Source organism: Nesoenas mayeri (genome assembly GCF_963082525.1).
Source record: "Nesoenas mayeri genome assembly, chromosome: 20".
In the NCBI taxonomy this organism is placed as follows: Eukaryota; Metazoa; Chordata; class Aves; order Columbiformes; family Columbidae; genus Nesoenas; species Nesoenas mayeri.
The window spans coordinates 2864155-2888808 of NC_137569.1; the positions used below are offsets into that span (position 1 = coordinate 2864155).

The window sequence follows — 24654 nt, forward strand, 5'->3', positions numbered from 1 at the left end:
TCACCAGCGGCACCTGCAGCCCCGGTGCCTTCGCTTTTCACCTGGTAGGGAGAGGGGCCGGGGAGAGGCTCCCCCGCCGTTGGAACCGCGACCATGGACGAGCAGAGCGTGGAGGTGAGCGGCTGGGCGGCCGTTGCGCTCGCGCGCTCGGAGGGAAGGCGGGAAGGGCGGTGCGGGGGCAGCGCTGCCCCCCGGGGCTGCTCCCCCAGGCCGCGGGGCAGCCGGGCGGGCGGCTGCACCTTCTCTGCGGGGGATGGCGAGCGGTGGGGCCGGGCCTCTGCAGCGGGAGCTGGGGACGGGCCATCCCGGCCTGTTCACGGGTCAGGGGAGGGCTGGCGGCTGGCCCTCGGCAGGTCCCCATCGCTCCCGTGAGGGGAAAGAGGCAGAAGCGGCACCGAGCGGTGGGCGGCCCGGGAGGCGGAAAACAGCTGCAGCTCTGCGGGGGGCAGGGATGCGCAGGGCCGGGCGCTGCCGAGCTGGGTGAAGAGGGAGCGGGGGGTGAAGAGGTGGCGTTTCTAGGTGACACGCAGTTATTTTACATAGTTAGGGTTAGATAAACTGGTGGAGCATCGGAGGTGGCTGCTCTGGAGCCCCGGGCTGACAGAACCACCCTTGGCGTGTGTGAGGGCAGGACACTGGGAGCTGGCTCTGTGTGACCTGGGCAGCTTCAACAGCAGCCAAACGAGAAGAATATCTTAAAATATCATAAAATACCTTGTGTGATAACTTCCTGTAAATGTATGTGTTGCATTTGAATGGTTTGCAACCAATAAAGAAGACACTGATGTATGTGAGATACTGTGGTATCTGTGAATGGAAGATATACCTCATATTATAATTTTAATTCTGTAGAGAAAAGCATTAGCCTATCTGAAGAATCTTTTGAAGTTCCATAGTTAAAGCCAGAAGGGGTCTAACTCCTGTATAACACACAATGTAAAACTTATTTATCATTGAAAAATCTGTCAATGTGGAAAGCAAACATTGTTTGGCATTTCAGTATACCTTTCTCATTTTAAGAATGGAGAGAGATGAGAGGGATGTATTCTAGAACAAATGATTTCTCTCTTCAAATGGATATAGTAAAACAATATGTTAAATTACATTTTTATTGCCCAAGGGGTTGATTAAATAGGGTGTGAGAGAGCATAGAAATTGTGAAGCTAGTGCTAATGGTAGGCCTTAAATGAAAGTCTTAGAAACATAAAAAAATGTCCAGTTCAACCCTTCTCGTTAGCATTCTGTATAATGCACACATGTACTTACCATGCATTTGGATTAGTTTATTGTCATTGCATTGCAACCCGTGGGTTCAGAATCTGCAGGTGCAGCAGTTTCTTCTGGCAACGGTTCAATCCCATGTGAACACAAGTGGGAATGGTATTTTGGGTACAGAAAGGCCCGCTTGCAAAAAGATAAACCAAACAAAGAAGCTATTCCTTGTAGAAGAATAGTGTTGTAAAATGGATGCTAAGAGCTGGTGTATGCAGGAGCAAGTGAGGAGGAGAGCCGTGGTGTTTGACTCAGGGGCTTGCTCTGAGATGCACTATCCATGGCTGTTTGGAATGGGACTGCATTTGTGAAACCTGGCACTCTGCCTGGAAAATAAATGCAACTCTGATATGTTTGAAGTATGTGACTTAACAATAGCGATAATTTACCTTCTGCAGAGCATTGCCGAAGTATTCCGATGTTTTATTTGTATGGAGAAGTTGCGTGATGCACGTCTGTGTCCTCATTGCTCCAAGCTGTGCTGTTTCAGTTGTATTCGGGTGAGTTTGCTTATTATAGTTTATTCTTGCAAACATATGAATTTAAAAACTACTGCTCTTATGAATGCGTTCTTGCTTCTTTCTTACCCCTTTTCTTGGTCTTCCAAGGATTCCTTTTTCCTGCTCTGTGCTCTTTAGTTTCCCTTTCAAAATCTTTTACGACGTTCTGAGGAAAAAGCAGGCAGGCTATGCATTGCATTCAGTAGTGCTAATTATAGAGGCTCTCTGGAATAATTGCTTTTCAGAAACAGACATGTAACGATCCCTTTTTTAGCATCTTTTGAGAGTCAGCGATGCCTGTACTTTGCATCTGTCAGTATGGAACACTGGAAGGTTATAACATCACCTTGTGCCATCTTGGAGATGTTTTAAAACACTCACCAAACCAGCATGGTGTGATCATATGTGATCTCAAGGGATTCTGGTACAGCTGGCTGAAGCAGCATTCAGAGTACCTCAATTAATTTATCAAGGTCATAGTTACCAACGGATAATGCTTCAATTGCATCAGTTCAGATGCTGTTACGTGTTAGACCTCTGGTGGTGTTTCCAGAAATTGGAACAGGCAATCATCTTTAGCTCTGACAAGAACTATAGGTGAAGGATTTGTGTTACATGCCAAGAATGTTAGATGACATCTTGTTGTTGGGCGGTGAGAGATTATTCCTGGGAATGGTTAAATGTAGCAGTGCGCTGACGAATAAAGCCCTTCAACTGCTGAGCTTTTACACTTGTCAGCTCTAGTGGGCAGATGAAGTTTTTTCCTCAGCTACTTGTCTTTGGAGCTTAATAGAAGAGAAACTTTCAAAGGGTCCTTCTGGATTTGATCATCGAACTGCAAGTATCTTAACTTGCATAGAAATAGCTTGAGAGGAAGAAATAAGTTACCTTGAAGGCTAATAATTTAGACTCCAAAAATATGCTTGCTGTATCTTGCACTTTCTTTTGCCGAAACGTGCTTTTTAGTCTATAACTGTGGGAGTCTGTGCCAGGTGTGTGGTTTCTAATGGAATACTTCATACCTCAAAATTCTCTGTATACTATTTTAACTGAAGTGTCTTTGACACCTAAAGAAAAGTGGTTGCTTTGTTACTAAGATACAAATAGCAGCTTCTGCTGTGACTAAGTGGTTGAACGGTTAAATTACAAATCTGTAAAAAAAGGAAAAATATAGGCAGACTGTAATAAAAAGAAGTAACTCCTAATTAATGATAGAATGACTTGCAGTTTTTTCTTACAGTCTCTTTAAAAATGTCTTTCCTTTTTCCTTCGTAGCGTTGGCTCACTGAACAAAGAGCTCAGTGCCCTCATTGTAGGTAAGGTATTTTTAATATCAGAAATAATTACCAGGAATTGGGTGTACTGTGCTCTTATGAGCGGTCTTTTTTCAATGCAGGTTTTACTAAATTTTTAAGCTGGATTTTCTTTTTTTTTTTTTGAGATGTACCTGCTGTTACATTAAAAATTTACCCTGCTATAATACTTATTCTAAAGTATGTTCTAGCTTTGTGAGAAGCTAAGCAAAATCTTTGTTCTTCCCTTATCACACTGCTGTTTTCAGTGCATATAGTTGATGTAATGAGTAATTAGATGGTGTCCCCCTTAGAACTCTTTATATTCTTCTTGTCAGAGTCAGAGATCAGAAACTTCAGTTTTTAGACTGAAATGTGAATGGAGGTAAATATATCTACATTTTACAAAGGGGGTAATTGAAGCACTACAATGGGGATAGCTGAATAATGGGAGAAGTTGAGAAGGCGCTGAGAAACATAATTATTTGCTGAATGTTACCCAGAAGAAATCTGGAAATAATTCTTGGGTTCCCCATGTAGCTATTCTGTGTGTCAGTGTGGGGTGGTTCATTGTGGTTCCCTCCTCCTCGCAGCCCCTTTTTGCCTGTGACTTTTCCAGTAGTGTAGAATTGCTGAACTGAATTCACTGCAGTGCTTCTCTTTGAGCTTCCCCCAAGCTGAGTTCTTGCTCTAACTGTAGCAATGCTTCTTGCAGAGCCCCGCTGCAGCTACGAGAGCTCGTGAACTGTCGTTGGGCAGAAGAGGTCACACAACAGCTTGATACGCTTCAACTGTGCAATCTCACAAAGCACGAAGAAAATGAAAAAGACAAGTAAATGGAGCGTTCTTTGCATTTTGCAGTTTGCTGTATAGGAATGGGCATTTAACTCCAGCTCGTCGTTAAAATCAAGGAACAAATTGATAACTTTTAGTTAAAAGCTGAGTCGTACTCACTGTCTGACTAGAAGTCAGAGTTCATTTCTGTAATACTTGATGGAATGAGAAAGCTCTTCAGTGTCTTTGCCTAGAAAACTACTGCAATTTCTAGTTTGACTCAATATAGTTAAAATGAGAGATGTGGGAAACGTGAAGGGTAGTAATACTTGGAAAGGCTCTTAGCCCTTCTTAGTGACCCTACATATGATTTTGATAATGTGAAGTATTAACTTTGATAATTTGAAGTGTGATTCATTGATGATAGCCTTTATTTTCTGGGTAGAAATCCAATTTTAGTAATGTACTTTCTCTCTGTGAAGTACTTCCTGAGAGAATACTAAGAGCAACCTTTATTTTACAAAAGGTTTTCATTATATGTAAATATTCTTGCAAAACTGTGCTGATGTTTTGTGTTTTTCTCTCAGTATTGGGTGGCAAAACAAGTGAAAATGTTAAATTGGGTTTGCAGAAAGTTCATAGGTATTTCTGTTGATGATACATGTATTTTTTGTTTAAGGTGTGAAAATCATCATGAAAAGCTTAGTGTTTTCTGCTGGACCTGTAAGAAGTGTATCTGCCACCAGTGTGCGCTTTGGGGAGGAATGGTAAGAAGAGACTTGCTTATATGCATGTGGTGTATTACAATAAGAGACCACAAGCACGATGTTTGGCAGCAGTTTGAAGAACTAGAAATGCTATGAACTATTGTTATGGCCATTGAGTAGCCACACAAATACTATAAAGAAAAACCCCAAGTCCTCTGTCTTTATTTGCTTTCTTAGTTGCACAGTGAATGAAGTAGTTTATTTTTGGAGGACTGTTAAAACTCCAAGTAGCTCTTGACAGGAAGCTTTGATGGTATGAAAGCCAAATTCATGACTTCTTATGAAGGGAAGTGAAAGACAGACTTCCTACATACAATCTGCTTTGGAACTTTTCCAAGATGAGTGATACACTAGGAGGCTTTCTTCCCCTCTCTTTCAGTAATTTAATAGGAGTGGGATAAAGTTAAAATGAGGTACTCTATTATTTGTCCCCTCTCCTTTTTCTTTATTTTAACAGCATGGAGGACACACTTTTAAGCCACTGGCAGAAATCTATGAGCAGCATGTCACAAAAGTAAATGAAGAAGTGGCAAAGCTTAGGAGGAGGCTCATGGAATTGATCAGTTTGGTGCAAGAAGTGGTAAGAAATCAGTCCAAAGTGATGATAAGTTTTCCTGTCTTGTGGCCATTGTCAAAGGATAACTGGGAAGTGGAAACAGTGCCATTTCATATCCTCAGGATCTTTTCAGTAGCTGTTCAGAAGCTGTTGCTTCTGTGAAGATAATGGGATTATCCCATAGAGAGTCTTTTTTTATGCAGTGTGGAAAGATCAACATATTCTAAATACTCAGTTTTGTAGTTGCCAGGTAGAGAAAGATGTGAGTTCAAGTTATGGAAGAGAAACTGGTAGTTCTAACTACAAATTTTGATACTAAAGAATCCACATATGCCAGATCTCTATGTGATGAGAAAACGTTGCTCAACTTGACTGTTAACCTTTGGTCACCCACCAGAGGGCACGGTGAGGTACTCAGAACAGGCAGCAGGAATAGCCTGGAACACAGCTCATCTAAACGCATTCCTGTTTTCTTATTCTAAACTTGCAAGCTTCAATAAGACCAGGTTTTGGGTTTGTTTCTTTTTGTTCTCATAGAAAAGTAGGGCTGGAGGTGACTCTAGGGAGGCCAAGGCGTTTCTGACATCTGAGAGAGCAGAGTCAACATGTAAATGAGTGAAACATGCAGAAGTGTGAAGGCTTGGGTTTTGTGTCTTTTTCCTGACTGCTGTTTTAGGAGAGGAATGTGGAGGCCGTGCGGAGCGCGAAGGATGAACGAGTTCGGGAAATCAGGAATGCAGTGGAGATGATGATTGCCCGGTTAGACACTCAGCTGAAGAATAAGCTTATAACATTAATGGGTAGGTATTTTCTTCCTCTATTAAGTGCTGAGAGAAAGCTTTTACCTACAACAGAGATTTTAGTTAATTATTTAGTTACTGTGATATACTTCTAAGTTGTTAGATGTGACCTGGTTATGTTCCTCTTCAAACTCATGTCAGTACTTTATAAGTTAAATCTGCGATTTGTACGTTGTACCTATATTGAATACAATAATCAGTCACAAGATCTGTTTTTATGTGTACTGATTAAAGATCAGCCTTAAAGCTGTGGTAGAATGTCTTTAATCATTTGGATGGACAGGTTAGCATTTTATCTGTGTAACACCTCTTTTTTAATAACTGCCAAACACTCTTCAGGTATGTAATGTGTGATGGAGACAAAGCAAATCCCCATGACAGAAAACAGGCATATGTGACTTAGGTTTATTTGTTTATTGTCATGGTCTTCATACTAGTTGAAATGCACAAACACATTTAAACCTGGTTTGTTCTTTGGTGAAGAAAACACTTGAACATGAAAGTCAAGACAAATGGTGGAGGTTAGGAGAAAAGTGTCAGCTAATACAAGAGAGAGGCTTGTCTGGAAGAGAGCAAATTCAGTGAAGTCAAACCTCCTTTTTGTCCAAAAAAGCACCCCAAAACAAACCTGCCATTTCTGGGACACAAAGAATGTTTCATTACTGTCTTAACCTCAAGTGAGTTCTTCACTACAGCTCTAATTAAAAACGTAGGCTTGCTTTTAAAATGCTTTCTCAATCAACCTTGGTATATTTAGAAAGCTTTTACTTCAGGAGGTTTTTGAGCAGATTCCAGGTTAAATTAAAAAAAAAAAAAAGCTCAAGTTATTAAAAATCCAGTGACTATATCTTCTTGAAACATACATTCCTGTCTTTAAACAGGTCAGAAGACATCGCTTACCCAAGAAACGGAACTTCTGGAATCCCTGCTTCAAGAAGTGGAACATCAGGTGATTACGGAAGGAGCAGAAATGTTGTGTTCCATAGATTCCCTCCTCAGCTGGCCTTTCTTATTATTTAATTAATTTATTTTAAGCTGGATAGAGCTGCTTCTTGAGAGTCTCTTTTCATTTAAGTTGCAGAATTTCCTCTTGAAGTGTATCTTCCAGATATAACAAAAGGTGTTCTGTTGCTTGCAAAACGAGTACAGAGATTAATAGCAAAATCATATAAAAGTGGTCAAAAGCTGTGGTTTCTACTCATGACATATGGGTTTTTTTCTTTCTCCTTTTTTTTCCCCATATAGTTACGATCATGCAGTAAGAGTGAACTGATATCCAAAAGTTCAGAGATCCTAATGATGTTCCAGCAGGTGCATCGGAAGCCTATGGCCTCATTTGTCACTACTCCTGTCCCCCCAGACTTCACGAGGTGAGCATTGCATTTCCTTCCTGTGGTACATGAACTTGAAAGCCATCTTGTTAAAGAATATTTGAAGTAACTTAGAGGAGGGTATCTCTTTCCCATTTTACTGTACTAGTGTATGACAGGAGGAGGATGTTCCAGTGAGTCGTGGAGGTCGATCGGTTCTTATGTGTGTCACTCCCTTGTAGAACTGGGACGGGAGGGAACTGCTGTGGTTTAATGTGTGGGTTTAAAGAGCAGGTGGCTGCTGGATGGGTTGCTGGAGAGCTTGTCTGATACCCATCGATAGTGAAGGGTAGTTATACTGCTCAGCGATATGAGCAATGGTAATCTGGGGGGTAACATGATTGTGCCTGTTTTCTGTGTTAAACTTGATATCTCTGAATTTGGGTCCACACACACTGAAAATTATAAACTGCTTAACTTACTCTCCTTTGTAACCTATGGGGCAAGTAGGCGTTTCTGTTCCAGCAGAGCTTATTTGATGTCTGTAGTCCTTGCTGGGGAGCTGGGACAGTGGGTTCCAGCTCACAATTTCTGTTCTTTTTTACACTTAGTTTGCTGATTTGTCCTTTTTCTTTTATTATTGGGTCACTCAGTATATAATTGCAAGGCTCTCATGAGACACCCCTGCAGGTCACCTTAATTCAGAATATATAGCCAAAATCACTTCAGAACACAATTCTTCATAAAAAGTGTAGTCCTAGTGAATTTCAGTGGCTCTGGTGACCTAAATCACCTTAAATCCTTCTGAAGATTCCAAAACTTGAGATTTTTAATGTCATGTTTTTCAACTAATACATATATATTCTCCTGCCCCTCCCCAGTGAATTGGTTCCAGCCTATGACTCAACTACATTTGTCTTGGAAAACTTCAGGTAAGAATATATCTGAAATTACTGAAAATATTGGGAAGCTTTTTCTTTCTTCTGCACACAAATAATATTCTTTAAAACACAGAATAGTTTCTACAGAAAACTGTTAAGATATGAACTAAGCTGTAGAAATTAAATCAAAATCTCTTGTTTATCAGGTGAACAATTAGCTAAACTGTTCGCTAAAAAGATTTACCATGATAAAGGCAATTTTTTTTATATTTGTATATATATATACACACATTTGTGTGTACATTGAACATTTTGCTTAGGTCTCATTCTGCTACACACTGTGTGCAGCAAGAAGGTTCTAGAGTGTAAGAGTGCAAGTGGATATGAAGCTTAATATTTCACGGAGGGTTTTGTTTTGTCCCAGTAGCAAGTGTTTTTTCTCCTTTCTCAACAGTACACTGCGGCAGCGAGCAGATCCTGTTTACAGTCCACCTCTTCAAGTGTCAGGACTTTGCTGGAGATTAAAAGTTTATCCAGTGAGTTATATTTTTCAACTAGAGTTGTTATCCCACCCAAAACATTTAACCAGCATCCATAGGTTTCTCTTGTAAGGAGATCTCAGTTTCATATTGTATGTAAAAAGCAACAATAAGGTTGTAGAGTTGGTCACCAACCACTAGAGTATTCCCTCTCTGCCTCCAGGTAGCTAGCACAAACATTCTCAGTATAGTTAATCCGGTTAATTTAAAAGCAATTAAAAATGGGTATTAGCAATATGGCGTAGGAACTTTAATAGATATGTTTACCCTTTTCGTCTGTCTGAGTGGGTTTTGCAGATGTTTCTTGCAGAACTGAGGTACAGGATAACCTGCAATATTTATGTTCATAAATAATCCTTATTTGGGAAGCTGCGAGTAGGACAAAGTAGTAGTTGAAGGGAAATCTGGTTTGCTGTGCATCCAGTTCTCAAATGCTGACATTAAAATGTGTGTAATGTCCTTTCAGTGGGCTGAATACTCTGCTTTCTGAAGCAATATAGTTGTCCCTGTTGGAACACCAACCCACACTGTGGGATCTTTTTGCAGTCCACTAGTCTGGTCAGTGCTTCCAGGAAGCTCTGGCTGCTACTACAGCTGTGTTTGGAGAAATCCACGTTTAGTGGTGCCGTACGAGTTTGTTAGTGATTTACAAGGCATCTTCAGAGAACTGGGTTAATCTCTTAAGCCCACGTATGCACAGAATTGTGTTCTTGCAGTGCAGAGGTGAACCCTGTGTATGTTCTCAGAGTTTCGTAAATTCAGAATTGACTACATGAGGTTTGCTGTCAGAAGGCATTAAAAATTATATTTTAAATGGTAAGTTGGAATGTTTCTTCAACCTAGAGGGTTCAAGTTGAGCCATTCTTCATCCTTGATGAGGGTGAGTGTGATGGAGGTTTTGCCGTATTTTTCCTTGATTTATTGTGGTTCTAATATTGTTTCTGAGTTAACTGACCTAACTTTTTAATGTTGCATGTTGTTTTTTCTAAAGAAATTGCACTTCTTTGAAAAATGAAGTGGCTTTGCAATGCAGCTGTACGTAAAATATTTCAGAACTAATGTTTAACCTGAGCTGTTTTCATGTTGAGAATTCGAGAAGAATTGGACTGCAATAAACTAAGTAGATTTTTCAGCTTTTTTATATGTTAAATAAATGTTTTTTTCTGATACACTGACAAGTGTTTGTCTATTCAGTCTCTCACTTCATTGAATCCCGAAAATGTTACAGTAATTAAAGCTCTATTTTGAGATTTATATCTGAGATACTGATATTAGATTGCATATGTGCTTCCACATGCAGATTCCCCTTGATTAAAGTTACACTAAGAGTTGTAGGTCACAGGAGAATAAAAACACTGCAGCATACAAAGTAGACAACTGCTTTTCACTTTTTAAAAGTTAATTTATCTCTCTGTTTGTTTCAAGGACGGAAATGGAGTAGTACGGGGCTACTACCTCTCTGTGTTCTTGGAGCTCTCAGCTGGGTTGCCAGAGACATCCAAGTAAGCAAGCCTGTAGTAAGAGCAGCTGTTCTTTTCTCTGTTGGCAAAGCATCTGCAGAGGTTTGCAAAGAATGACCTCAGGTTCTGTAGCGTTGCCAGGGACTGATGCAGAGCCCTTGTGAAAAGAACAGTGAGGCTTCTGTTGTCCATTGAGCTTTGAATTGTGCCCAAAGATAATATTTTAAAGTTATTACTCAGTGGCTTTCTCAATATAGAAAGCAAGCTGGCAAAACAACCAGTAAGAGTATCTGTCTCCTAGTATTGGTTTAGCCCTCCTTACTACTACTTTCTTCCCCCTTGTACTGTTTTCAACCAAATTTTAACACTGAATCGCCCCTTCAGCTGGGCAGGCAAGCCTCCCAGGAATCGCAGTTCTGTTAAACTTGACATGTTCAGCAATTCTGACATCTTTGTTTTGGTGTTAATACCTGGGATCTTCCCCTGCGTAGGTATGAGTACCGTGTGGAAATGGTTCATCAGTCCACCAACGATCCCACTAAAAACATAATTCGGGAGTTTGCCTCTGATTTTGAAGTTGGTGAGTGCTGGGGTTACAACAGATTCTTCCGTTTGGACTTGCTGGCCAATGAAGGCTACCTAAACCGGCAAAACGACACCGTGATCCTAAGGTAAGGAAGACAACTCAATAGGGGTTCTTTTCCGCTATCGTTTCACAAAGTATCACACCTACTGCTGAAATAGGAAATAATTAAGGAGTTGGATTTAAAATAATGGTGACATGTTTTGTCACAAATAGATTTCACTGTCATCAGCTTTAAAGAAAATGTGCTGAAGGGAGTTGTAGAAACTTGAAGTATGTCTTTCTTTGAGAAGTAGCGATGCTTGACACTAATAAGCCTGGGTTGGAGATCTGTAAGTAACTGAATTAAAGGAACAGGGTGTTTTTTACCTCTCTTTAGAAACAGTTATAGTGAGCATTGGAAAACTTTGGGAATGAAGGACGTCTGTAATATAAAGACTAATTCATCAATGGGAATTGCCATGCTCTGACAAAACATAAAGCTTTATCCATCTACTTGAAATGCTCTCTGGACAGTCATACTCTTGCTCCTGTTAAATGCTTTGTAGTGTGTTGATTTTGTTACTGTTGGCTGTGAAGACAACTACCTCTCCTACAGATACTTACTGTTGTCATTCAGTGCATTTGGGATATTGAATATAGAAGTACATGATGTCTAAGTTTATTCCATCACTAGAGTTCAGGTTGTATGATGTTCTTATGTGGGGCTTTTTGGATTTTGGGGGGGGGTGGAGGGGAAAACAAACCACAAAACCAATCAACCAGCCAAAAAAGCCAAAACCCCCCACCTTTTCAAATGTTCCTTTGAAGGTTCCAAGTGCGCTCACCGACCTTTTTCCAGAAGTGTCGAGATCAACACTGGTACATTGCTCAACTGGAAGCAGCTCAGACAAGTTACATCCAACAAATAAATAACCTTAAAGAAGTAAGTGTGATGTATATTTATGTAAAATCACTTTTTACTGACCAGCGATTACCTGGTTTAGATTAGTGTTTGTGTTTGATAACTGTGTTTATTTGGGTTACTTACTGGTAGTTTCATATTAGCATTATTAAAATAGTATATATGCAAGTTAACAAACTTACTTGATTTGGTGATGATGCTCCATTGTCGTCTTCTATGTATACTTTTGTGTATCCTTCTAATATTTAAGAGGCTTGCGATTGAACTTTCCCGGACTCAGAAATCACGAGGCATTTCACCTCCAGACACTCATCTTAGTCCCCAGAATGACGATGGTCCAGAAACAAGATCAAAGAAATCTGGACAAAGCACTGAAGCACTGCTTGAGAATGTTGCTGCTCCAGGACTGGTACGAGATAACAAGGAAGAGGATGAAGAGAAGCATGAAGACTTTAACGTAGGATTATTTTTTTCCTGCCTCTTTGTTTATGTAACTTTTTATGATAGGGTAGCAGTAGAAACGGGACAGACACTGGAACAGTCTGCCCAGATGGGTTGTGGAGTCTCCTGTTCTGGAGACGTTCAAAACCTGCCTGGACGCCTTCCTGTGTAACCTCATCTGGGTGTTCCTGCTCCATGGGGGGATTGCATTGGATGAGCTTTGAGGTCCCTTCCAATCTCTGACATTCTGTGGTTCTGTAATACATCCTACAACAAAAATGTTTTCAAGTTGCGTCTGAAAAATCCAACTTCTCTGTGTTTGTTACCAGCTTTTATTATGCTTTGAGACCCTCCTAACTCTTGTATGATGGTGTGATACTCCGGGGAGGAAGAGTTTCTCTTCATAACTTTTCTTGAATGCGTTGAAGTGCAATTGAAGTGTTTATTTTATAAAGAGTTGTTCTGTTTTTCTTGTAGCACGAGCTCTCTGATGGTGACTTGGATATAGATCTTGCTGGAGAAGACGAGGTGAACCACCTGGATGGGAGCAGCTCTTCAGCTAGTTCAACAGCAACTAGTAACACTGAAGAAAATGATATCGATGAAGAAACTATGTAAGTAACTTAATCACTTTCAGATCATCACTCTGTCTCCCAGGGTAATCATCCTAATTCCAGTGCAAACTGATTCATTTGCTATTCAGTTGTGGTGTGGGGGATTCCAGTGCGATGTAAGGCATGTTTTCTGTACTGGAAACAACACGAACTGATATAGTTAATACTAAACATTGAATTTTCAGCCAGCTAGTTCCTATCTTTCTGAACTCTTAATGTATTGTAGTGTTGTATCCTGTTTTTGACAAGTGATAGTCTGTGAAGGTTCTTTCCCAAAACACTATTAAGAAATCTGTTTCTGCACTGTAACGAAAGAGAGGTTTGGTATTAAGAATGTTGTCGTCGTGGTAGTAGGAGAGTGATAATAAGGACAGTTGCTTAAACTAGAGAATTTAAGGTTTTTAACTGAGATGATAGTGTCAAATCCTAGAATCTTTGTTAAAACATGAGGATGTGTTGTAACACATACAAATATAGAAGTTTGCAGGATCAGATTTTACAGTCTAGATATGTATGACACTTTTGGACTCCTGGTTAGTCAGTCATTTAATTAACACACTTTGATTTGTTCAGTTTGTGTTGTTTGGAACGCAGAATATGCTATTTATAGTGCTTCATGTTGTTTTCAAGGTGTGTGCCATAATGCTTAACAAGAGCTGACACAAGCTAATAACTGTATTCTCCTTTTTGCACCCCAATCATCTCCTAAGGTCTGGAGAAAATGACGTGGAATACAGCAGCAATATGGAGTTGGAAGAAGGAGATCTCATGGATGATGCCGCAGCTGCTGCTGCTCCTGGAGCCTCAGGTATGAAAAACAGCCTTCAGAATCCCCATGTACGCAAAGTGCTGTTGGATTCCGTCCCCTGTTCTTTTTGGAAGCAACGCCAAGCTGCGTGTTCTGCAGGCATTTCTATTTTGGGAAATGCTGCATCATGTGGTTTGTACTGATTATTGCAGTGTAGCAGAAACGTTTCGGAGGTTCAATAAAATAAAGTGTGATCTTCTGAATGTGCTTGTTTGAAAATGATACGTAAGTTTAGAGAGATGCTTTTCTGCCTCTTTGAAACCCCTTCCATTCCGATTAAAAGCAGACCAACAAGGAATTCTTACTGACGTCTGTGTGACGTCTGAATGCGTGACGCATTCACTTAGGTTTTAGTGCACTGTAAAACCTGAAGTGTGTGGAGGGAATGAAGTAAAGAATCCCTACAAGTCAAGCAGAAATACATTTTTAAATGCAATAATGGAAAGGCGCTCTGAGACTTCTTGCACCCTGGAGATTATTATAGCCCAAATTAGCTATAGGTTAGTAAGATTCTGAAAGAAAAATACATGTATATTGGATATAAGTATATTTATGGCAAAGATGTCAGAAGTGACCTTCACTGAAGTGGTATTTACACAGGGGCTGTAGAAACAACACTTATTTAGGAGCTCTTATAAAGTAATTTTTAACCACACTTGTAAAAGCTGACACAATCTCTTCACTCAAGCTTCTTGCATTTACCTGCTCGCCCTGTTTTCTGGTATGAATGTTAGTAGTGTCACCTGTCTGTGGTGGGAGCTCTATTAAACTATCCCATTTTAATCTCGCAGATCTAACTATTTTGTCTGAAGACTCTCTTCATCTTTTGAGTGCCTTGGCCACTATGTAATGGGAGCATCGTAACACAGAGCAGAACTCAGCTGAAGATCCCCCCTTAATCTAAGCAGGAGGAGGGAGACACACACCTAGAGAGTTTATGTGCATTTCTTCAGAATAAATGCTCTTTGTATTGATTTGTTTTCTAGTCTACCCATAAATCCATGAAATAATAACTGATGTGTTAAGTTTCCTGGAATGTTTTCATTCCTAATCTTCTTCTAGAACTCTTTTTGTTTTTACAGGGAACAATGCATCACCTTTGTCATGTATATGCACGTTCTTTCTCTGTACTTCTTCCTTAGGTACCAGTGGCCACAGCTACACCAGCGCGAGTGGACGACCTTCAAGGCGGGGAGGAAGTGCTCTGGGCTCAACAGCCAGTAGCAGTTTACTAGATATAGATCCCTTGATTTTAATCCACTTGTTGGATCTAAAAGACAGAAATGGTATGGAAAACCTTTGGGGCCTTCAGCCACGTCCACCTGCCTCTCTTCTGCAGAACAGAGGTAACTGTATATGCATATCAAATTATTTAATTCCAACCTGGAAATGTCTCTGGAGTTAGAAGCAGGTTGGAGGAGGGGAGGGGGAAAAGAAGTGACAAGCAGCACATTTCACTGACAGCTGAACTCCATGTCCTTGTGTGCTGCATCTTCCTGCCTGTGCTGACGCATTCGGAGTCTTAATGGTTGACCTCAGCTTGCGAGTGCCAGATGACTCAGCTGAGAACAGAAATGTGTATCGAGGAGGGTCTTCTTGTCCTTTTCTGGGGGATGTGACTGAACTGGCTGTCTGCGTTGTGTACAAACCTTATAGAGATGCAGTTCGTGCGATTTCTTTTCACCACAACTATGGGAGGTGAAGAAAGGCCCTTTTCTAGAAGGGGTGAGCACTGAAAGACAAAACCACCACCTCCCTGCTGGGGAAGCAGTTACACCTCACACTTCACACAGTTCGTACACTTGGTGGCTGAGACTATAAGGAGCACAGCAGATACTAACAATAATAACTCCTGGAGTTTACCTTTCTATGAAAAAAGGATTTAAAACGGAACTAGAAAAATGTGTGTATTAGGCTGGAAAAGCTCATGTAAGCACTTGTGGGAGAAAAATGGATCAAAATGTCAGCAGCCAAAAATAGTGATGGCATTTAAATAATTGAAGACTTCAAAGAGTATTTGTGGTTCAGTTAGGACCCTTCAACCGAAAACAACAATTAACTTCATGTGCAGAAGAGCAAATAGTTGGCCGTTCTGGCACCCATGGCTATTACTGAAGGTTGCTCGTTTCTCTTGTTTTATTAGTGAAGAATTAAAATTAAATCAAACCTCAATAATACATTTACCATGATTGGCACTTATTTGGAGCTAGCTGGCTGGCTACTGCAACATCTTATTTCAGGTCATTCTGAAACAACCATTTAGTGACTTAATAGAAGAGAAATAATGGTCTGCTTGCTGCAAATAAATACTTGCTTTTGCTGCAGCGATGACATTGGTGTTATTGGATCTAAAAGCTAGCTCAAACTATTTGTTCCTTTGCAATTAGCTTTTGAAATGTAGTCACATAAACAGAACTTTCAGTTGAATGTAATCTGTATTTCCAAAACTGGAAGCCGCTTCCGTAAGTATGAAAAGGGGAGGCAGCACATGACAAAAGGACCTTGAGAGAGGGTTTTGCGCTTTGTGCTGGGCTACCCGAGCAAGATTAAGCTCTCCCGTTGTGCTGAATGGCTTCCTGATCAGCTTTAGCTACTGGTCACGCAGCTGAAATTACCTGTTTTGTGGAGGTTCCCTCAAGGTCTGACTGTTTCTGGAGCTTATTCAAGTCAGTCAGCGAAGGGAAAGCTGCTGTTTCATTGGGAGTTTGCCAGACTTCACCTCCTAAGGTGAAGGTTTCTAAGAGCCGCTGGGCTTTATGGTTTTGAACAGCTGAATTTGCAACAAAACACTTACAGAATTTCTAAGGCTTCAACTAGACATCAAAATTGTTCTAATTCTGGCTGAGCAGCATGTGGGTTTATGCAGGTATTGGCTCCTCAACCTGATCCTCTGGTGTTGGGGGAATTCCTTCCCTAGTTGCAGATTTCTTTGAGCTCTATATGGTAACATGGTACGTTGGTGGGATGAGAATCTTATACACGCACTCAACAAATTTTGTAAAAACTTGTAACAAAATTGACTTAAACTGGCAAGCAGGCTTGTGACCTGCAGCTTGTCTGGCGATATAGAGCAGTAGCTCAGGTGTCACCTGAATTCATGCAGTAGTACTGGGAGCTTTGGCTCTTCCAGTGAGCTGGTTTTGGGGTTCTTCCATGGCAAAGAGTGAAAATCTGCTATCCCAGTAGCTGTGCAGTGCTTGCAACCTCAATGTTACAGTGCCACACCAGTACAGAAGATGTGTCTCTCCCTTGTTTTTATAACATACAGGTAGAATTCTTACAGCTGTTAAAAATATTAGTCTGTTTTTGAGAACAGTTTTACTTACCTGTTGTGTTCTTTAACTTTTCCTTTGGTAAAGCATCATCTTATTCTCTAAAAGAGCGAGAGCAGCGGAGACACCAGGCGATGTGGCGCGTGCCGCCCGACCTCAAGATGCTGAAAAGACTTAAAACTCAGATGGCCGAAGTTCGAAGCAAAATGTCTGATGTCAAAAACCAGCTGTCAGAAGTGAGAAGCAGCAACGCCGGCTCCTGTGATGGGCAGCCCAGCTTCTTCTCCATTGAACAAGGTGCTTTAGCTGCCTGCGGAACAGAAAGCTGCAGCAAACTGCAAGAAATAGGAATGGAACTGCTGACCAAGTCTTCAGTGACCAGTTGTTACATAAGGAATTGTAAGTGCCTAGAAAAGGGGGGATTTAAACGTCACTCTTCCAGATGTCAGTTGTGTAGGTGGTTTGTAAATCCAGTCACCTGGAAATAGACCTTTTATAGTTACTTGTACTCAAATTCAGCTGTAAGAATCTAGAAATGTAAAACCTGCACTGCCTCTGAGTCTTTGAATATTTTTGCAGCTGCAAGTAAGAAAAGTAATTCACCCAAACCCATTCGCTCTGGAGCAGCAGGGAGTCTGTCCTTACGAAGAGCTATGGACTGCGGGGAGAGCAACCTTCGTTTAAAGGGCGATGGGCAAACCTCTGAAGGTAAACAAGGTCACCTCTATCTGGGATATCTGTTGTACAAAAGCTTTTCAGGAAATCTTTTTACTTGGCAACTGAAGTTTTGCTCAAACTTGAGTGGATCCTTTTTCCAACCCAGTTGATGTTATTGTAGGGGTGCAGACCCTCAGCTGATCCGCTGTGAGACAATGCCACGCTGTTGACTTATCGGAACATAAATGTGTTACGTGTCACTGCTGGTCTCACTGCAGATGTTTCAGGAGTTAACTTGACAGTGAAAATCACAGATCAAAAAGTACCGACCCAGGTTGAAATTGTGATTTGACTTAATGGGAGTTCAAGGAAACTCTGGAGACTTGTGATGAAAAAATTGTATGATACTGAGATTTATGATGCACTTTCTTAAGGGTCATGAAACAAAATACGTAGGGCAGGAATGGGGATTGTGCCTCTTGTGTTTGGAGAAGGAATGGGGTATGACAGTTGTTTTCTTATAATGCTGAAAGCATTGATAATGATATACATTGATAATAAAATAATGATATAGAAAGCTTGGGTGAGAAACTGGAAAATACCATGGAGTCATTACATGGTGTAACTGACTTTTGTGCCCAGTTCCACCCTTGTCCAAGAGTAGAAGCAAATGGGTTTGTGTCTATAGCTGGGAAAAATAGCAGTGAGGAGGGTGTGTGTGGTACTGGAAAAGAACATTTCACCACACGAGGTGGGGAAGGAGCACTCTGTACATCCTGCAGTCTGTGTGTTAGAGAGCAGGTGTCAAATGGTGTATGTTGCCCATACATGGACTTGAAAATGATTTAGGAGTGAGAGTGGGGAAGGTGGCTTGTACCCACACGTGTTTATAACCAAACTGGTGATGTAAAACAACCGGATGTTTAATCTGCTGAAATAAGGCTGGATGTGCTTCCAGTTTCTCTCTCTCTTTTCTCAGGAGGCTTGGGAAGCTCAAAGCTGAGCGGTCGGCATCACCCTCATCCTCCGCGGCCCCTGGCGAGCGGCAGCGCCTCCGAGGTGCTCCCGAAGCCGGAGGAAAGACCTTGTGAAAGTTCAGATTCCGATGTGGGCGTTTCTGGCTTAAGTGGCTTAACTGCTGTGGAGAAGACCAGGAAAGTTGTTGCTCTAGGGTAAAGGTTTTATTTTCCCCCTCTTATTATCTCTTCCCCTACCTCCCCTTGATCTAGAAAGAAAAACTACCATAATCTACTAAAACTAGGTGCTTGTAGCATGGAAAAGAAATTGCTTTGAAGTTGACTTGCTTGCTGCTGTTCCCTCTGGATATCAATTTCTGGTTTTATAACTAGTTTACAAGTTGTCTTTTTTTTGAAGTGTTTTTTCTTTCTTTTGATCAGCTGTGGATTTAGTCTGACACTTGGATTTGAAAGGCAGGCCCAGGCTGTTTTCCCACTAGTCCTTGCAAAATATCCTCTCACTTACAGTTACCACTTTGGATTTCTTCATTTAAGACCATGTTTTTACCTGGGACTCTACTTTTCAGCAGTTTCATAATAACTCCCTGTGGGCTGACTAAGCGAAGTGCAACAGAATACTCAGGGCTGGCTTTTCTGGGCTTTTTGTTGCTTTGGTTTTTGTTTTTCCTAAATGGCAAGAGTCGCCATTTTTTGGAAAATACCATAAACTCTTCCAGGTTTATTTTTTTTAGCTTTTAAATATTTCTCAGTCAATCAAATCTGGAAGTTTAAGTGGATATGCAAGAGTCTTAAGCAATGAGTAAAAACTAAATGTGGCACTAAAAGGATTTGTTTCCGTAGCTGGATTAAAGCTGAATTTCTAACGTGGTTTTTGTATTTCTCCTGATTTCTTTAAGATCAAATTCTAAAGGGTGTCATACAGAAGGAGCCCAGGCAGGTGGTCTGGAAAACAACTCGGAAGCTGCCGACCTGCAGGGGATGATTTCTGAAGGTGCTTCTGCAGGGCCAGAAGAAGGTAAATGGGATGTTGTAGAGGGCAGACGCAATGTGACAACACTGTAGTGACGATCCCTTCCTGTGAGGAAACACCTTGAATGGGAGGCAAAAAGAGGGAATAAAACCCAAGCAACAAACCCCATTTTCATGGCTGTTGAACTTGGCTATAACACTTGGCAGCTGTAGTAGAAACCTGACCGAGGAGAGAACATCTGTGTGGCTGCTGTCTGGGGAGAAACAGATGTTACGGTGCGGCAGGAACGCGAACACCCAGCAGATAACGCTGGTGTCGTCTATTTCTCTGGACTCCCGGTTGCTTTTTGTACCTCTGGGTATGTCTCCAGGTCTTTGCTTTGCTGTTGAGTTGCATGGCCTTGGAAATAATTTCTTACCTAATTAAAACAGTAGCCAGGGACCTTGGCTTTTAAGTCTTCTGCCTTCAGGGACAAACCACACTGGTAACTACCTCCACGTCCACATAGAATCTCTCCAACGTTTCATTCGTGTCGGGTGTTGTGGTGCGTAAGCCAGTTTCCTTAGAGACTTGGAGGAAACTTTCCCCCTCCCTTCCTGCATCTTTTCCACGCTGGAAAAAAAATACTGTCTTTTTTTCTTTGAAAGTCCACGTAGAAGAGTTTTTTCTTATCTTGCTAAAACTCTCCTGCCTTCCACCCCTGCACTAATTTGAATTTCAATGACTGAATCGTAGCGCAAAGCCTATATTAAGGTGCCAGCAACCATCTCTATCTGCAGTGTGCAATATTGTGTGGGAGTTGGCATTTACTGAAGGTCTCTCAGTGACAAAACTCAATGTCTGCTCTTAGTCACTGCAGCGTGATCGTGATGTGCTCCTGCTGTTCTCCTATTATAGCAGAGAGCCTAATAGGAAAATGTTTTAAAACCCGAAATACTTCATTGTTAAAAACCCCAGGAAACAAATATTACAATATTTTTCCTTTCAGTGGAAAAACTACAGTGGAGTTGGCATCTCCCTTCGCTACTTGCTTTTTGTTAGCAATGAGTGTCAGCTCTTAAGTAAAAGAACAGAACAAACCCTGTTTGTCACCTGCAACAGGGAGAGTTTTGACCGCTGTCAGTGAGCACTAGAGGTCTGGCAAAACAAAAGCGGCTGCTTTGATCAACAGCTACGGCTGTTCGTTGTAGGAAAAGCATGTTTGTGTGTGAGTTTGAATGGAGTTGCTGCTTGTAGGTACCTGTGCTCAGCGGGTCATACTGCCTCAGAACTGTTAAAGAAACCCACCAAACTTTGTCCCCGTGGTTGAGGTAGATGGAGCAGCTGGCAGGCGGGCGCAGCTCTGGACCCCGAGCTCAGCCGGTGACATTTTGGAAGTGTCCTCCAGAGCTAAGCTGCTCAGCAAAATGAGGCTGTTTGCAAAGCTGGTCCCTGCTGCCCTGTCAAATTCCTCAGTGCTTTGGTAAATACATTTAGCTCTGAATGTGCTGCTTCTCCCATTCTCCTGCCAGCTCTTGGTATTTGATATTGGTAACTCTTCCATGTGAAAACTGCCCGCTTTAGCTGCACAGATCTTACTGCCGTCACTTGTGCCTTGTGTGTTTTGCCTGTTGGGGTTTCTTTGCGGCTGGGGTGTGTCAGAAGCATGTCCTTCATCTCCTCCCAGGAATGAGCAGCGACAGTGACATTGAATGTGACACAGAAAACGAAGAGCAGGAGGACGCTGCCTCCGCCGCAGAGGGGTTTAACCACGGCTTCTGCGTCCCGTCCTCGAGCGAAGGTACAAGTGCCGGTGTGAGCCCCCCCTCCCCACGCGCCTGCGGAAGCAGAGGTCGCTGCTCGTGCTCTGGAGGTGTTCGTATTAAAGCTCAAGCAAGCACTGATAAGATTTGGAACTCCTCTCTTGGGATCCTTGTTAAAAACCAGATCAAAACAGGAGGGGGAACTGTTTCTAGCCTTGAGAAGTCAGTTTAGGTGAGTCTCTCAGGGAAGCGTTGGAAAACCCGTAGCTCTAGTTCTGAATCGGAGCTCCCTGTGTGTGAGATGGTGGTAAGTGGGCTGATTCCAGGGAGGCAACTGCTGCCTTACACACAGATTTGCATCTTAATTGGCAGGAACGTGCTTCGAGTGCTTCAGTGGAGTTTCAAAAACTCATCCTCTATTTCTCTGAAAAACCTTTAACCTTCTGATCAAGTTAAAAGCTGGGAGGTGACAGCTGAGGCTCGGTGAAGGTGACTTTTGGTCGGAATAAGCATCCAACGCTGCATTAGCGGTGTGGCCTAATGACTCAGCTTGGTAACTGGAGTTTGCTTCTGTGCTGTGTGTCTGCAGCAGCACTAAAACCTCATAGCTCATCAGAAGGATCAAAACATTGCCTGTATCTGTGCTTGACTTAAAGATACCTTCAACCTCAAACCCTGGGGCAGTCTTAGCTCTGTGTCAAGCACATCGTGTACCGGTATGTTAAGGGTGAAGTACAACACAGCAGGTCTTGCAGGTGGAGGACCGTTAACTTGCTGTGTTCGATTGCTTGTTCTGTTTTCAGCCTCCGAGCGGTGCTCAGCCTTCCCAGAGGGTGATCAAGTCGGTTCTGATGATCTCAGCTTCGTTACTGGAGAAGACAGCACCAGGTGAGTGCAGCTGTTTGCCTTGGCTGGCCTGTGCGGTGGCTGTGGCCTCGGGGATGCGCCGTTCCCGTGCCACTGTGGAAATGAGGCCTCGTTCACCTTGCCGCGAGCAGAGAGGCGGGTTTGTGTGCTCACTGCAGGCAGCTCAGCCCCCCGGCTCTTCCGTGGGGCACACAGGCTTGAAAAATGACACAGCACAGAGGGAGGACTGGCTGGGGTTAGCGCTTGTGTCATCTTCAGCAGAAAACTGAGTGGGTTTAAGTACCTGGTGTGAGCTTTTGACTCTTAAAGTTGTATTTATTTGAAGCCTTAAACTTCTCCCAGTTGGGTGTTTTGATGACAGCTGCCTCTCTTTGGAGCAGATAGAGATGGGGCTTGGGGCCTGAAGACCTGCGGTGGTTCACTGGAGCTGCTGTTTGTGGCTGTGCGCACACCCATCTGTCACCTCCTCTCCTGGGGTTCTGTTACAGTCGTCTTAAACCTGTTCCTGGGGCACAATGACCTGTGAGGGCCTCACACTAAAGGCTGCATTCCCGCTGGCTCTGCCGGCTGTGCTGAAAAGGTGTCCACAAGGTGCTGTAGTGTCGTTCCAGGATGTCTTATTGTGTCACTGGAATAACCCTGAACGTGTGAATGTCCTTGTTTTAACCAGCTGTGTGAGGCTGCTGAGTCCTGCAGATGCTGTGCGGTGAGAGTTGCGGTGAGGCAGCTGCTGCACAAGTTATTCTCCTCATTCTGTGGTGTGGAACACGCTGCCAAACCCTTCACTCTTTTTGAGCTGCTATAAACTACTTGTGAAGCTGAATAACCGGTTAGCGACAAAGCATGAGTAATGGTAACCGAGAGCTGTTCTTGTCCCAGCGGCTGTGCTCACGTTCTTTCTGTGTGAATGTGCCGCAGTGGAAGCGCTGTACAACTCATCCTTTAAAACTGTTTGCACTTTGTTAATAAAATGGATGTTGAAACCTGGTGTGAAGTTCTAGGTGCTTTTGTGGGGAAGTCTGGGTGTGCTCTGTAGCACAACGTCACTGTAAGAACTTTTTCCTGCTATGCACCTGTCACTTCTTTCCTCAGTTATTCAAGGAAAAGCACTTAAATCCATCTGGGATTTTTAAAGCCAGCCCAAATGTTTAAATCTTGTATATTCAAATAGGAATTGAGGGAGATCCATAGTAAGTTTTGGTATTTCTTAGGGCAAGGCAGGAGCTGCAGCTGTGAGCTGCCTTGTGCAGATTGTCCTGGCTGCTGAGCACCTGAGGACAGCGTGTTGTGTTTGCTGTTTGCAGGACTGCGTGGTGATTATTGTACCCAGCTCAATTAGCAGTAATCACCGGGCTCTGCCTCTCCAGCACTTACAGATGCTTTACTCTTGATAAGTGGCCCAGGCTGAAGGAAATCATTTTGCTGAGCCCTGAGATGGGTTGTGGAGCTGGTGCCATCCTGCTTTGCTCACCTCACGGAGAACTGGTTGATCTACAGCTGGGGTTTAAACAAGAGGTAGGAAACAGGCTGGGAAGGCTTAGAGGAAATCTGCCCTCACCACACTAAAGACACTTAGTTCAGATGCTGGTTGCTACATTAAATAAACAGGCTTTCTGAAGTGTGGTTTAAATTACTGTTTTATTAAGATATTGGTAAAACTTAAACAGTTTTTTTCTGTATAAACAGCTTTCATAAATAAAATATGGATGACTAATACATGGTTATAACTAAACATATACGTGAACTGTAGAACAAGATTGCAAATGGAAAGTTCCCAATGCTGTTAAATGGTTCACTTTAATCTATTTACTTCATAAAGAACAGTTAGTTCCATGAATGAGATAACACGGACAGGGGTGCGGGAGCACCCGGTGCAGCGGTGACCCCGTGCTGGTTCCCTGCACCCGGTGCCCTTGGCCCCTGTCCATGTTCTGTCTTCTAGAGTGAAGGAGAGAGAAAAAAAACCTAAGGAGATGCAATCACGACATACAACAGTTGTACTAGAGCCTAAGGGGGTGTTTTCTCTTTAGCTTTAATGCTGGCAAGTACAGTGCAATCGCCTGGTTAGCGAGGGCTGGCAAAGGAGACGGGTGTTTCAGTCAGAGGCCGGGTTAATGCTTTGTTATTACTTATTGCACATGATACAAGGGTAGAAAGTTGTGTTCCTGTTGCAAAGAGGACATGAGTTAAAGAAAGATTGCCCTAAATTACAGGCATGAACAAAGCTGCAGTATCCCCTCCCATGGCTTTGTTTATGTGACTAGTGCCGAGTGAATAAATTGTGCTAAAACAGCCCCTAATTTAGACCAATCTTTCTCTATTTTTTTGTTTTTCCCCGCAGAACATTGCCAGGGTCAGGAGGGTTTAGTGAGGAGATAGTGGACCTGAACTACAGCAGCCATGTCTCTAAACACAGAACTCATTGTGCCTCATCTGCCCATAGGACAACGTGTTTCTCGCTGACACACAGTGTTCCAAAAACAGAGCGGAGGTTCTATGACGACGTACCACTATAAATGTGGCGTAAGTTAATTGTCCTTCGGCGTTACAATGCAATCGAAATAAAATACTGAATGGTTTTAACTTGCAAGGACAATCGATGGCACTTCTAGGTTAAAGAAAAGTTATATACATGCGTTTCCACCCACCTTTAGTGCAAATCGAAATG

The 24654-nt window shown here is 42.3% G+C and overlaps 1 protein-coding gene across 2 annotated transcripts; it reads left to right on the forward strand.

Annotated features, from left to right (window-relative positions):
- The first annotated feature begins 67 nt into the window (after positions 1-67).
- Positions 68-22932, forward strand: TRIM37 (tripartite motif containing 37). 2 transcript variants are annotated; one of them, XM_080356946.1, is made up of 25 exons: positions 68-114; positions 1671-1772; positions 3048-3088; positions 3780-3896; positions 4518-4605; positions 5063-5185; positions 5838-5961; positions 6843-6910; positions 7207-7331; positions 8153-8203; positions 8607-8688; positions 10117-10193; positions 10643-10822; positions 11545-11659; positions 11889-12095; positions 12557-12693; positions 13404-13501; positions 14644-14847; positions 16861-17172; positions 17353-17481; positions 18410-18602; positions 19304-19422; positions 21044-21157; positions 21923-22007; positions 22364-22932. In XM_080356946.1, exons 1-25 carry the CDS (start codon positions 94-96, stop codon positions 22368-22370), a joined length of 2919 nt encoding a protein of 972 aa, XP_080213072.1. In that variant the 5' UTR covers positions 68-93; the 3' UTR covers positions 22371-22932. The 2 variants fall into 2 exon arrangements, with proteins under 2 accessions (XP_080213072.1, XP_080213073.1); XM_080356947.1 differs by having other exon boundaries at positions 22367-22932.
- Positions 22933-24654: the final 1722 nt, after the last annotated feature.